At 35.3% G+C, this 15,198-nt stretch overlaps 1 protein-coding gene across 8 annotated transcripts in view; it reads right to left on the reverse strand.

Moving 5' to 3' along the window:
- CLOCK (clock circadian regulator) overlaps nt 1–15,198 on the reverse strand; it is a 132,982-nt gene that overhangs the window by 72,647 nt on the left and 45,137 nt on the right. For all 8 annotated transcript variants that reach the window (XM_041724391.1, XM_041724395.1, XM_041724388.1 and 5 more), the window contains 2 exons: nt 7,787–7,879; nt 1,069–1,158 (listed from right to left, as the gene is read on the reverse strand). In XM_041724391.1, the coding sequence (XP_041580325.1) occupies nt 1,069–1,115 (47 nt within the window). In that variant the 5' untranslated portion in view covers nt 1,116–1,158; nt 7,787–7,879. The remainder of the gene's footprint in view (nt 1–1,068; nt 1,159–7,786; nt 7,880–15,198) is intronic.

Consider the following 15,198-nt stretch of genomic DNA (forward strand, 5'->3'; position numbering starts at 1 on the left):
TGAAAATATGGCAGGGCTGCAGGTAGGCCTCTCTAAGCAAACTCCTTGCCCCTTAGGTCTTAAGTTCTGGTAGAGTACATATCTTCACTGTTTATCTCACAGGAAAGGGAGACAGGCTGGCCCCAGATGTCAAAATTCACACTTCTGTATACAACTCTAGCTACAAAACTCTTAAAGAATCCCCTATAATAAAAATACAAGAACTTCAGTGTCAGACAGACCAACACAAGTCATAATTCCAGCTCAGCACTTAACTATGTGACCTTAAACAAATTATTCAACCTCCCTGACCTATCCTTTCCTCAGCTGTAAAGTCTAATGGCATTATTATGAGGCTAAGAAGTAACATATAAAAAGTACTCAACAACAAAGAGCTGTCAAAGAGTAAGAGCTTAAAATATGTTACTGTATTTCATCAAATTAAAAACACCACTGATTTTTATAAAGATTTATCAGTATTTCATGTGACACCAAGAAGGAAACAAATGCTACCAATTAAACTATGGATAAGGCAGTTGTAAAATGAATCTCAGTGTCAGAGGTGTTAAATGTTAAAAAAAAAAAAAAAAAAGGTTTTAAGATCAAAGAAACAAGGTTTCTCCTCCTGGCAGGAGTATGATTTAAGGATTTTAAATTTTAACTAATAAAATCCTAATTATAGTTACCACTTATCAATCACAAATGCTAAGATGCTTAAAGGGATGGAGTTAGCACCAACAGATAAGGAGAAAAAGAACAAGACATAAAAAGATTCCATAAGGTGCCAAGGAAACATCTGCAGCTGTCAGTTTCTTTCAGAGTAGCTCTGACCACTCAAAATTACAATTCAAGATCTGTTTAGGACACAACCATATGCTGCTGACTTTGGCTATAGACAGTTATTAATATGTCATATTATTACACTATGTTCACTCAATACAGAAATTGAATGTAACAGGAATTATGTTTAAACATGAAACATGTTCAAAGGAATTCTGTTTAAACATGAAATGGTATAGACCATCACTCTAATAATAAAATTTTAAATAGTTTGATAGGATTCAAAACAAAGAGTTTCTAAAAACATACCTGTCAACAATCGAGCTCATTTTACTACAGCTTACGGTAAACAACATAACATATTACGTTTTCGTCTTGTGGTAGACATTTGTACTTCTCCTTGGGTGGAAGGAAAAATAAAAAGTCATTAGTTTGCAAAAAAAAAAGTTATTTCTACAAATACAGTAATGTTGAGAAACACTGTATGTTATCACAGAGAATATAAATGTTTTGGTCTGTACCCAAGTTGAAACATTATTTTTAAATAAATACCTTTAGCTAGGGCACAGGTGAGTCATTTTTCCTTCTAAAAAAGGAATACAGGGGGAAAAAATTTACGGATTCATTTTCTATTATAAAGTAATAAAAAATGCTCCTCTTTTTAGTATATATATCTTTTTAAGATTTAAAAAAAATTATTTATTCATGAGAGACACAGAGAGAGAGGCAGAGACATAGACAAAGGGGAGAAGCAGGTCCCTTGCAGGGAACCCAATATGGAACTCAATTCCAGGACTCTGGGATCATGTCCTGGGCTGAAGGCAGACACGCAACCACTGAGCTACCCAGGCATCCCAGTATATGTATTAATTAGAGTATATAATTATGAATAGGCTATAATTCAAAAAGATATATACACCCCTATATTCATGCATCAATATTTACAACAGCCAAGATATGGAAACAATCTAGGTTGCCCATCAACAGAATGGATAAAGATGTGGTGTGGGTGTTGGGGGAATATACAGTGGAATATTACTCAGCCTTAAAAAAATAATGAACTCTTGCCAATCTTGACAACATAAACGAAACTAGAAGGTATCATGCTGGGTGAAATAAGTCAGACAGAGAAAGACAAATTTCCTATGATTTCACTTATATGTAAAATCTAAAACACAAAACAAAACAGAAAGAGATTCATAAATATAAATACAACTGGTAGTTGCCAGAGGGGAGGGGACTGGGAGAATGAGTAAAACAGGTGAAGAGAAGTAAGGTGTACAAACTGTCAATTACAAAATAAATCCATCATGGGAATAAAAAGTATAGTATAGGGAATATAGTCAATAATATTATAATAACACTCTATGGTGACATGGTGAGCACTGTATCATGTACAGAATTGTTCAATCACTGTTTATACCTGAAACTAATATAGCAATGTATGTCACCTATTCTTTAATTTAAAAAAATCTAATCAACAACAAACATTTGTTGAAAGCCTATCTTCTATTAAATAGTAGGCTAAGCTTTAGGGATACAAGGATAAAAGATACATTTGCTGTAGGCAAAAATATGCAAGGGAACAGGGAGACAGAGGAAATTTTCTTGACGACAATGAGTTTGTCAGGTAGTCTAGATTGCTGTCACTAAAAATATGGTTCAGAGACCATCAGCACTAGCATTATCTGAGACCTTGTTAAAAGACAGTCCTACTGAATCAGAATCTACATTTTAACAAGGTCCCCATGTAATTTGTATGACCATTTGAAAGAAAGCCACAAGAATGGCAATTTGCAAAGGTATAGGCCTTTATGAGACAAGGGAGCATCCTATTTGAGAAACTTAAGAGGTTTATTAGCATTTTCTTTAGAGAAATATCTAGTCATGTTACAACCTGAAGTTTAATTACTAGACCATAAAGTGAGAATAAGAGTGGATAGAAGGGTGAAGGCAAGGTAAGTAGAAAAGAGCCTTACTGGGTGGCTGGCTGGCTCAATCAGTATAGCATGTGACTCCTGATCTCAGGGTTGTAGGTTTGAGCCCCACACTGGGTGCAGAGATATGGAAGTGGGGGCGGGGGGGGGGGAGGGACGGATGAAGGGAGGGAAGAAGGAGGGAAGGAAGGGGGAGGGAGGGCAGAAGGAGAGGCCTTATTATAAAAAGTCTCATGCCCACACTGAAAGAATTAACTACTTTAAAATGGAATCATAAGCCTAAAATCTGTCACCCTATATCTGAAATATAAAGCAGATTTTATTCACACAAGATACTTATATCCTATAGTTGTGAGTTAAATATTGAACCACTTTAATGCTAATAAAATCCCTAACAGTTTTGAGGCATAAGAAATTCTACTTTAACTATTATATCTTTTATTTGAAATTTAGAAAACAGTGTAAATTAATGTGTAACTCTGAGAAAAGATGAAAGATGTCCCAAGAGCATGGGATTCTGAACTATTCTATCACTGTTTTCAAACGTACAGGCATGAAGGAGCAAGTGAATGGTCCTTGCTCAAGGATGCTGCAGTGCCCATGTGGTTATGGCTGCAGAAGTGAAACTGCGAAGGGCTAAGAACTCTTAAAAGAAAATGAGTGAGGAGTCAGAGGTAAAAATAAAAACTAGCACTCAATAAAATACTGGTTTTAAGTGTCTGGGTCAACATTAGCAGATGAAACATGGAATTACACAATCTGAGAGCTAGATTTTATTTTATTTTTTTTTTAAGATTTTATTTATTTATTCATGATAGAGAGAGAGAAAGAGAGGCAGAAACACAGGCAGAGGGAGAAGCAGGCTCCATGCCGGGAGCCTGATATGGGACTCAATCCTGGGACTCCAGGATCGCGCCCTGGGCCAAAGGCAGGCGCCAAACCACTGAGCTATTCAGGGATCTCCTGAGAGCTAGATTTTAAAGATGACCTAAGTACAACCCCCACCTCCCCATGGCCTAAGAAACATACCGTGTTACCATCACGGTAATAACAGAGGCTGATTCTATCACTAGTAAAAAAAGAACAATGCAAAAGTAACACCCAAGTTGGATGAATTTAAAAAGGTCAGTTTCACTTTAAAGTAAGAAGGCCAGATCTGAGCCTTATGTGGCACCAAGTATATGTTTTTTTAATTATCAAAAGATAGAAAATAGGGCAAACTAGAAAAGGAAAAAAAAGACCCCAAGAATTAGAGCCATCCTGACTGAACCCAAAATGATTTAGAGCATACAGGCTGATGCTTTATTAAGCTATTTTACTAAAGTTGATTAACAATATTCTTCCAAACATTTATTGTGCTGCAAAGTGAACAACATAAGACTACTATATGTATCTTGGGACGCCTGGGTGGCTCAGCGGTTGAGCGTCTGCCTTCGGCTCTGGGAGTGATCCCAGAGAACTGGGATTGAGTCCTGCATTGGGCTTCCTACATGGAGCCTGCTTCTTCCTCTGTCTTCTGTCTCTGCCTCTCTCTCAGTGGCTCTCATGAATAAATAAATAAAATCTTAAAAAAAAAAGAAGACTGTATCTCTAACAGTCTAGTCCAAGATCTTTTCTCTCCTTGTCTAGCCACCAACTGAAAAACAAGCTATATTTAAGGGAAAGGTATGTGAAGAAGTAAAACAGGCCCAACTAAGTACTCTAAAGCCAACTGTGAGAAGACTTCTCTTAACTTCTTTAAATGGTGTCAAATTAATTGTATCAAACCACAGTGGTAATGCAGGAACAGCCAAAAGGTCTTGTTTTGGAAGTACTCTAGGCCTCACATTTTCAGTACCAAAAAAAAAAAAAAAAAAAAAAAAAAGAACTGTCCAGAATCACATTGCCCATGCTATGGATTCTAAGGATTCAGCTTTTTTAAAAAATATTTTATTTATTTATTCATGAGACAGAGAGAGAGAGAGAGAGAGAGAGAGAGGCAGAGACACAGGAAGAGGGAGCAGGCTCCATGCAGGGAGCCTGACATGGGACTCGATCCCAGGTCTCCAGGATCAGGCCCTGGGCTGAAGGTGGCGCTAAACCCCTGAGCCACCTGGGCTGCCCTAAGGATTCAGTTTTAAATAACTAAGTGATGTCTCTACACACAGCAAAGGATTTCAAGTATATAATCTAATACAGATCAAATTTTATCATTAAAAGTCTTCCTTCTTGGGGCGCCTGGGTTGAACATCCAACTCTTGATTTCGACTCAAGTCATGATCTGAGTCTTGGGACAGAGCCCTGCATTAGGCGCCATGCTGGGCGCAGAGTCCACTTGTTCCTCTGCCCCTCCCCCTGCTCATGTGTTCTTTCTCTCAAATAAATAAGTAAAATCTTTAAAAGTCTTCTTTCTTAAATACTGACATTACTATGCCACCATGGTATGCAGTAATGTCTTTGAAAGGATCAGTTACAGTTACTAGAATCCAAATTTCACAAATTAAATTACCAAGAATCAAATTTCAACTAGGAAGGAATCAAATGCTCCTTTACTTAAGCAACTTGAGCTCAACTTCACTAAGTGATGACTTCCCAGCTTTCCAGTGATGATATTATTTTATGATGATAAAGGGCAAGGATGGTATAAGTCTTTTAAAATATCACTTTAAAAACAAGCTTTAAAAAAATATTCATGAAATGAGGAGATATTAAAAACTAAGACATTTTATAAAACTTTCAAACTTTGCCAAGTATAGAAGCAAATATGTTTTTAATTCAGCATGCAACATTAAACATAATTAACAGAAAATCTCAGTGCCTAGAAATCTATCTTTGGAAAAGAATCCTTATACATAAAACAACATATTCTATATTAAACTGTGTAGTATCTAATGACATGATACTGTCCTCTGAATCCCATTTGTTGTCACTTCTCAAGGCTTTCTATTCCTACATCACAAATCCCTCTCTTGATAATTGGATTTTTCTGATCAACATCTTAGTATTTTAACCTTAAAAAACAAATCAAAAACAAATCTTGACCCATCAACCCCCTTCAGGTACTGTCTCTCCTTTTCTGCTCCCTCTCACAGGAAAACTGCATGGCAGAGGACAATTGTTGTTTCAACATCTTTAATTCCATTCTCTCCCTTACTTTAAAACTTAGTGTTTATTTTCACCAATGAATACATGTTCAGAGTCTAAAGTGTCCCCATAGTTTTAGAAGACTTATTAAAAAATCAGAAGTCTTCTGTCCTCTGATCTCCATTTCCCAATTTTCCACCTCTTGAACCATTTCTTCTGGCAGTCTATGCTCTGATATCCTTTGTCACTTCTTGATTCCTTCTGTTTTAAGTGGGGATGCCTACACAGTACCAATTTATTCAAGCTGTGCCAATGTAATTATTAAAATGTCTCCTTCTGTTCAAGTCTTATTTTTCAGGCATAATCCCCCTAAGAAAAATAAGAATTCAGTTCTCTTTGACATCTCATGTTTACCTCATATACATGCACTCTTGCCCAAATTCTCAGTATCATAATTTTGGCGAGGTGGTTATATTCAGAGTTAACATTATTATATGGCTCTCCAAATGCAATTCACAGCTGAGCCATACAGCATACTACAATTGCTTCCCTTTTCTAAAATAAGCTTTCCTAGAGTTAATCATTGTTTTTTACTGACTTAGACTGGCAACAAATCGGCCTGTGTTTAGTCTCACTTTTACTCCTGTTTGCAGAAGTAGAGTGCTCTAATTCCTAACATTTTAGAGGCTCTATAGTGTCATAAGTTTGTTCTTCAGCATTCTCACAGCTGGCTTAGATTCTTAGATCTAGAAGATAGATATCATATTTCCATTCATTTTTCAGCTTCCAAAATTCTGTTGTAATTGTTTCCCATTCTCTTTATTTTTGCACTATCTTTTGTTTAAAAAAAACAAACAAACAAACAAAAAACACCCTACTTTAGCTTTAGTGGAGTTTCAAGAAGAAATAGAACTTAATCACATTTTTTTTGCCATCTTTAACTGGAAATTCCCCATTTTCTCTTCATCAATTTTAATCAAGCATTCACCCTCACCCACTCCCACTGAGACTGTTCTCTCTTATTAGTCATAAATGACATTCATGTTGCCAAATCTAATGACTGCTTTACTCTACTATTTTACCTCTGAGTAACATGTGATGTAACTTATAACTGATCACTTCTGCATTTATTAAATATTTTTCTTGTTTTGCCTTCTGTGACAGAACACTTTCTTAATTTTTCACCCATCTCACTGGCTGTTTCTTCTTCTCTAATACTGGCATGTCCCAAGGCTAACTCCATCTCAATCTATGTATACTCTCTAGATAATTTCATCCAGACATATTCCTCTAAGTATCTCTCTATGCCAATAACTTCCAAATCCACACCCATAGAACAGAATCTAAACTTCAGAGTTATCTATCCAACTACTTTTTTGATATTTCTACAGATTTTACAAGTGTCTAAAATATTATGCAACAAAACAGAATACTTGACCTTCTCTAGAAATTTGCTCCTCTCCCAATTTTCTTCTCCAACCTGAATTCCATATACTCTTTCCCTCATTTATACTCTAGTCACATTTTCCCTTTCTGTTCTTCAAGCATTCCATGGTCATTTTTGTTTACTGCCTATAAATCTCCTCTCTCAGATCTTCACAGGACTGACACATTCTTGCCATTCAGATCTTAACTGAAATATCCTTCTTCAATGAGGGCATTTAAATATTTCACTATTTCTTTCAATAATGAAAGTAGTCACTAGTCTCTATTATCCATTTTAATTTGGGGCATTGCACTAACAACAAATGTTTCATTGGTTTACTATTTGTCCTCCCTCCCTTTAGAATGCAACCCTAATGAGAGCAGGGACAGCTTCTGTCTTACTCATCACTGTATTCTCAGTTTCTAAAATAGTAACTGAATATAGCTGATACAATAAGCATTTGGAATAAAATACAACAGGAAAAATTTTTAAATAAAACATTCCCCAAATTAGTGTGTCAAAATAACTTATGGATTCATTTATGTACTTTGCTGGAAAGTGTCATTCCAAAGTACATTCTAAGATATAACTTTTCCATTACCTTTTGTATTTTTTTGGCTCTTTTGAACTGATTCTTCAGAAAACTATAGGTTCAACGTATTCTTCTATATGGCTGACCATCAGTCTCAGAATTCTGTTTAAACAACAAAAAAATTTATTAGATTTACTCAATTTACATAGAAATTTATCATGAAAAATTTTAAGGTAATTTTTAAACATAAAATTTGAACTTAAAAAAAAATTTGAACTTAGTCACAAAAGTGTACATAACAAATGTTAAACTCTACAAATTGTTTCTAATTGTTTCTAAAACTTAAGGAATAAACGAAAACAATAACTTAATCCTAGTACAGAAATTAAAATGCAAAAGTATGAAAATAACTATACTTACAAAAATACATTAAGAAGACACACAATAAAAAGATATAACTTGTGATGTTGAAAACCAAGTGTGGAAAGGAGAGACAAGTAAAAGAGTTAAAATTCTAAAGTGCCATCAGTTTAATATAATTGTCAAGATTATAAAATGTTTTATGTAAGACCCATGGCTAAGCACCAAGAAGATACCTATAGAGGATACACAAAAGGAAATGAGAAAGGAATCAAGCATGTAACTAAAAGAAAAAACCAGAACAACAAAAACAAAGAAACAAAGGAAGGCAACAGGAGGAACAAAGTAACAAAAAACTACAAGACAGTCAAAATAAGTAACAAAATGGACACAGTAAGTCTACCTTATCAATAATTACTTTAAGTGTAAATGGACGAAAGTCAGCAATCAAAAGAGTAGCTAAATGGCTCAGAAAAAGTAAGATTCAACCATTTGTTGTCTACAACAGACTCTCTAGATTTAAGGACATACAGCAAATAAAAGTAAAAGTGAAAAAAGATATTCCATGCAAATGTAACCAAAAGAGCACAGGAGGGGCCATACTTATATCAAACAAAAGAAACTTTAAGTCAAAAACTGACAAGAGGCAAAAAAATGACGTTATATAATGATAAAAGAGTCAATTCATCAGGAAGATGAATATACGTAGAATATAAGTATATACCAATAATATATACACCCAACATGAGAACACCCAAGTATTTGAAACAAACACAGATGGAACTGAAGAGAGCGCAACACAATACAGTAAGAGATTTCAATATCCCAGCGTCAACAAGGATAAAACATCCAGACAGAATATCAATAAGGAAACAGGCAACCTGAATAACATTACAGACCGAATCAACTTGACAGACACATACAGAACATTTGGCCCAACAGCAGCACAATACAAATTCTTCTCAACTGCATATGGAACATTCTCCAGGACAGATCACATATTGGGTCACAAAATAAGTCTTAACAAATTTAAGAAGACTGAAATCATACAACTATCTTTTCTGCTGACAATGGAATGAAACTAGCAATTACACAAGGAGAACTGGGAAAATTCACAAATGTATGAAAACAATATACTCTTAAGCAGTGGATCAAAGAAAAAAATCAAAAGGGAAATTAGAAAATACCTGGAGACAAAAGCATAACACATCAAAACTTATGGGATGCAGCAAAAGCAGTAGTAACAGGGAAGTTTATAGTGGTAAATACTACATTAAAAAAGAAAAAAAAATTTGGGGAGCACCTGGGTGGCACAATTAAGTGTCCAACGCTTGGTTTTGATTGAGGTCATTATCTCAGGATCATGAAAATCAAGCCTGGTGACCAGCTCCATGCTCTGCAGGGAGTCTGCTTCAGATTCTCTCTAACCCTCTGCCCTTTCCCCTTGCACTCTCTCTCTAAAATAAATAAATATATCTCATAAATAAATAAAACAGACTCCAGCTTGTTTTTTTTTAAAGATTTTATTTATTTATTCATGATAGTCACACAGAGAGAAAGAGAGGCAGAGACACAGGCAGAGGGAGAAGCAGGCTCCATGCACCGGGAGCCCGACGTGGGATTCGATCCCGGGTCTCCAGGATCGCGCCCCGGGCCAAAGGCAGGCGCCAAACCGCTGCGCCACCCAGGGATCCCAGACTCCAGCTTTTTTAAAAAAGGAAAAGAGTATCTCAAAACTGAACTCTAAATTTACACTTCAAAGAATGAGAAAAACAAGTCCAAAGTTAGTAGAAAGAAGTAAATAATAAAGACTAAAGCAGATGTAAACAAAATAGGATAAACAATAGGAAAAAGTGAAAAGAGAACTTTTTAGAAAAGATGAACAAAATTGAGAAAACTTTACCTAGAATAAGAAAACATAGGAGAGAAAACTCAAAATCAGAAGTGAAAGATGTAGTACTACAACTGACACCACAGACATACAAAGGATCCTGAGACTACAATGAACAATTAGACACCAGCAAACTAGGTAACTTAGAAGAAATAGATAAATTCTTAAAAATATACAACCTACCAAGACTGAGTCATGAATAAAATAATTAGGACAATCCTAACCAAAAAGGCAAAAGACCTGTACAAAGAAAACTACAAAACACTAATGAAAGAAATTAAAACACAAATAAATGGAGGCAAGTCTACAGCGGACATACACAGGACGGTTACAGAAGATTTAATATCATTAAAATGTCCACATTACCCAATGTCACCTACATACAGATTCAATGCCATCTCTATTATCAAAATCCCAATGGCATTCTTTGCAGAAATTGAAAAAAAAATCCTAAAATTCATATGGAACAACAATAGATCTCAACTAGTCAAAACAATCTTGAGAAAAAAGAACAAAGCTGAATGCCTCACACTTCCTGACCTGTAAACATATTACAAAGCTAATCAAATGGTATGGCAGTGGCATAAAGATGAACACACAGACCAAAGGTAAAGAAGAGAACACCCAAAGATAAACCTAGGCATATAAGGTCAAATGATCTTCAACATGTGTGCCAAGACCACAACACTGGAAAGCATAGTGTCCTTAACAAATGGTGCTGGGAAAACAGTATACCCACATGCAAAAGACTGAAACTGAATGGACACTATCTTTTTTTTTTTTTTTTAAGATTTTATTTATTTATTCATGAGACACAGAGAGAGAGAGAGAGGCAGAGACACAGGCAAAAGGAGAAGCAGGCTCCATGCAGGGAGCCTGACGTGGGACTCGATCCCGGGTCTCCAGGATCAGGCCTGGACTGAAGGCGGCACTAAACTGCTGAGCCACCTGGGCTGCCCGAATGGACACTATCTTATACTGTACACAAAAATCAAATCAATATATATTAAAGACTTAAATGTCAGACTTGAAATATAAACTCCTAGAGGAAAACAAAGGGGAAGGTTTCAGGACACTGGATTTGGAAACGAAGTCTTGGGTATGAACACCAAAAGCAAAGGAAACAAAAGCAAAAACTGACAAGTAAGACTCCAAGTTAACTTCTGCACAGCAAAAGAAACAACAGCGTTAAAAGGTAATCTATGGAATGGGAGAAAGTATCTGATTATCTGATGAGGAGTTAATACCCAAAACACAAACAGAACTACAACTCAGCAAAACATCAAAACCCACAAATAACCCAATTTAAAAAATAAGCAAATGACTTAAACATTTCTTCTACGACATATCAATGGCCAATAGATATGAAAAGATGTTCAAAATCCGTAATCAAAAGAGAAATGCAAATCATAACCACAATGAGATATCATCACATCCCTGTTAGAATGGCCATTATAAAACAACAAAAACACAGAGAGAACAAATAATTTTGGCAAGGATGTGGAAAAATTGGTTTGTTCACTGTGGGTGGGAAGGTAAAATAGTACTGCTGTGGAAAACAGAAAAAAAATTCCTCAAAAAACTAATAATACAAGTATCATATGATCCAGGAATTCTGCTTCTGGGTATTTATGCAAAAGGAACAAGAGGATCTTAAAGAGATCACTGTACTCCTAGGACCTCGAAGTGAACATTGCAGCATATGCACAAAAGCCAACAGGTGGAAACAGCCTAAACGGTCCATGGACAGACGAATGGATAGAGAAAATGTGGTATATATACACACACCAGAATATTATTCAATCTCAAAAAGAAAGAAATCCTTTCATACTTAACATGGATGAATCTTGAGGACATTACGCTAAGTAAAATAAGCCAATCACACAAGAACAAATAAGGCATGATTTCACTTACATAAGGTGTCTAAAATAGCCAAACTCAGTTTGGAAGCAGAAGGCAGAATGGTGGTTGTGAGGGGCTTGGGGAAGGGGGAAATCAGGAATTGCTGATTCAGAAAATCAGGATATAGAGCTTCACAATCATACAGGATGAAAAAGTGTGAGATCTGCTACACAACAATGTATAGAGTTAACAATACTGCATGCACTTAAATTTTTAAGAGAGCAGATTTCATATTATATGGTCTTTTCACACCATCCATTTAATCTATATATGCCTTTATATTTACAGTGAGTTTCTTGTAGACAACACATAGTTGGATCTTGTTTTTTAATCCACTCTGACAATCTGTCATTCAAAGTGATTATTGATACAGCTGGACTAATATCTACCATATTTATTATTGTTTCTATTTATTGCTCTTGTTCTTTGCTCCCACCTTTGTCTTTCACCCTGCTTTTTGCCATTTTCAGCATCTTACATGATTTTCTGAGCAGTTTACAGGATTCCTATTCTTTCCTTTCTTAACATATTGGTTAGGTTTCTTATTCTTTACCCTTTTTTTAGTGGTTTAGTGGTTTTTACTTTTTTATTCTTTAGGTGGTACCCTAGAGTTTACAACATACATTTTTAAAGTTTCTTTCTTTTACACATAGATATATTTTTTAAGTAAACTCTACCCTCAACATGAGGCTTGAACTCATGACCCTGAGATCAAGTCACATGCTCTACCAAATGAGTCAGCCAGGTACCCCTACAGTATACGTTTACAACTAATCCAAGTTCACTTTCAAATAAACACTATGCCACTTGACAAGTAGTATACCTTAGAATAACCAAATAATCCTTATTCCTCTTATCCCTTATAATATTGTCATTCATTTCACTTATATATAAGCATACGTTCATGTTTGTATACACAATCAAATTCATTTTTGCTACTATTATTTTGAACTGTTATGTGAGGTCAATTAAGAATAAAAATAAGTTTGTTGTTTTTTTTTTAGCTTTACCTACTCCTTCGTCAATGCTCTTTCTTACTTTACAAACTTCCAAGTTTCTGACCTATACCATCTTCCTTCTCTCTAAAGAAATTCTTTTAATATCTCCGGCAAGGTAGGTCTACCACCAATAAATTCCCTCAATTTGCTTGAGAAAGTATTTCTTCTTCATTTTGGAAGAATAATTTCTTCTTCTTTTGGAAGAAAATGAATCCTAGGTTGGTGAATTTTTCTCTCAATGATTTAAGTATGTTATTCTACTTTCTTCTTATTTGCACCACTTCTGAGGAGAAGTCAAATGTAATTCTTTGTTCTTCTCTAGGTAAGGTGTTTCTCTCCTCTGGCTTCTTTTAGGATTTTTTTCTTTATATCTCATTTTCTATAGTTTGAAAATGATACACCTAGGTATTGTTTGGGGGGGGTATTTATCCTTCTTGATGGTCTCTAAATTTCTGGGTCTGTGATTTGGGGTCTGACATTAACTTGGGGAAATTGTTATTATTATTATTTCAAATCTTTCCTTTTTCCTGATATTCCCATTACATCCATATTACAACTTTTGTAGTTGTCACACAATCCCTAGATATTTTCTTTTCAGTCTTTGTCCTTGTTTTTCATTTTTGAGGATTCTAAGATATTCTCTAGCTCAGAGGTACCTGACTCACATGTCTAGTTTACTAATAAGCCTGTCAAAGGTATTCTTCATTTCTGGTACAATGTTTAACTCCTTATCTACCTTCATTCTTAGGCTTTCCATCTCCCCACTTACACTTCCCACCTAGTTCCTGCATACTATTTTATCCATTAGATCCCTGAGCATATTAATCATAGTTAAATTCCTTATCTGGTAACTCCAACATCCTTGTGCCATGTCTGGCTCTGATATTCGCTCTGTCTCTTCAAATCGTGTTGTCTTTTTGGTATGCCTTATAACTTTTTCTTGATTGCTGGACATGAGGTACTAGGTAAAAGGAATTGCTATAAACAGGCCATTAGTAATGTGGTGGTGAGGTGTGGGGGAGTGGAGCATTCTACAGTCCAGGATTAGGTCTCAGTCTTTTAGTGAGCGTGTGCAGCTGGACTGTGAACTTCATCAATGTTTCTTGGGGTTTTTTCTCCCTCTTTAGGTAAACTAAGATGGTTAGAGTAGGCAGGCATTTGGTACTTCCTTGCCTCCAGATCAGTTAGACTCTGGTTAACTAGTTTTTCCTAAGGGTAGGTCATGTTAAGAACAGAGTGCTCTGGTATATTTCAAAATGGTTCTTTTCTCTCTACACCAGCTGGAAGCAAGTGGAGATTTTTCTGATATTCACTGTTGGAACCTGGTTAAGCTCCCAGAGGTAAATCTTATGCTACTGTTGAAGTCTCCCTATGACTAGGTCCCCTTGGGAGTTTTTAAGTTGTCAAAGTTACCCATAGTGAGTCTCCGGCAATTTGTCAATTACAGTGCTGATTCTGCACTGGTTTTTCAGGTAGTTTCAGCTTGTAAAGTCTATGACTTTCTGTGTTTGCCTGACTCTCCAATCTTGGGGAGATTACCCTGTGATCAGGTTTTCCCTGTGGCCCCCCTCTCTTTTATGCATCCAAGGATTGTTGATTTTTCAGACCATTCCCTTTTTTGTTTGTTGTGAGGACTCTGTTACTTGTTTTCATTTTCCCATAATTTTTTTTTAAATTAAAAGTGACTAAAAGTGTCACTTTAATTTTTAAAATTGTAATGTTTAAATTACAAGTGTATTTTTACCTAGTAACTTTATTTTTTTATTTTTTTTACCTAGGAACTTTAAAGTAAAAAAAAAAAAGGTAGGATAATTTTTTTCAATTAGAGTTTTTATTACAGTAAAAAAATTACAGAAAAATAAAGGTACAATAAATTAGATTAAGGCTGTCAATTATTCATTTTAAGTCAGTAAGTATTTAAGGATCAACAGAAGTTCAAGCTCTGTGTTAGAGATTATAGGTACTTAATAAATTGAAGAAACTAGTTAACAACAAAGAATTTCTTAGGTCTTTTCCTGTAACAAACCATAGTACAGATTAATGACATGATCTAAAGCATTATAACACCAACTATACAGAGGTTGCCACAGTATTTACTATTTAATAGTTTTCCTGTGAATTAGTTCTCAATAGTTCCAAACCTAGGTTCTTTATACAAAAGCACTCAAAGTCTGATGAAAGTTTAAATCAAATGCTTGCTTTAAGAATGAACATATATGAATTACCTTCACTGAAGTCTCTACATCAGCTAATATAAAAAAGGCATGACCCAAAAGTGACTGATATTCATCTTTACATATATTTATTGAAGAGACAACTATTCACATATG

This window comes from Vulpes lagopus, chromosome 12, assembly GCF_018345385.1.
Source record: "Vulpes lagopus strain Blue_001 chromosome 12, ASM1834538v1, whole genome shotgun sequence".
NCBI lineage: Eukaryota > Metazoa > Chordata > Mammalia > Carnivora > Canidae > Vulpes > Vulpes lagopus.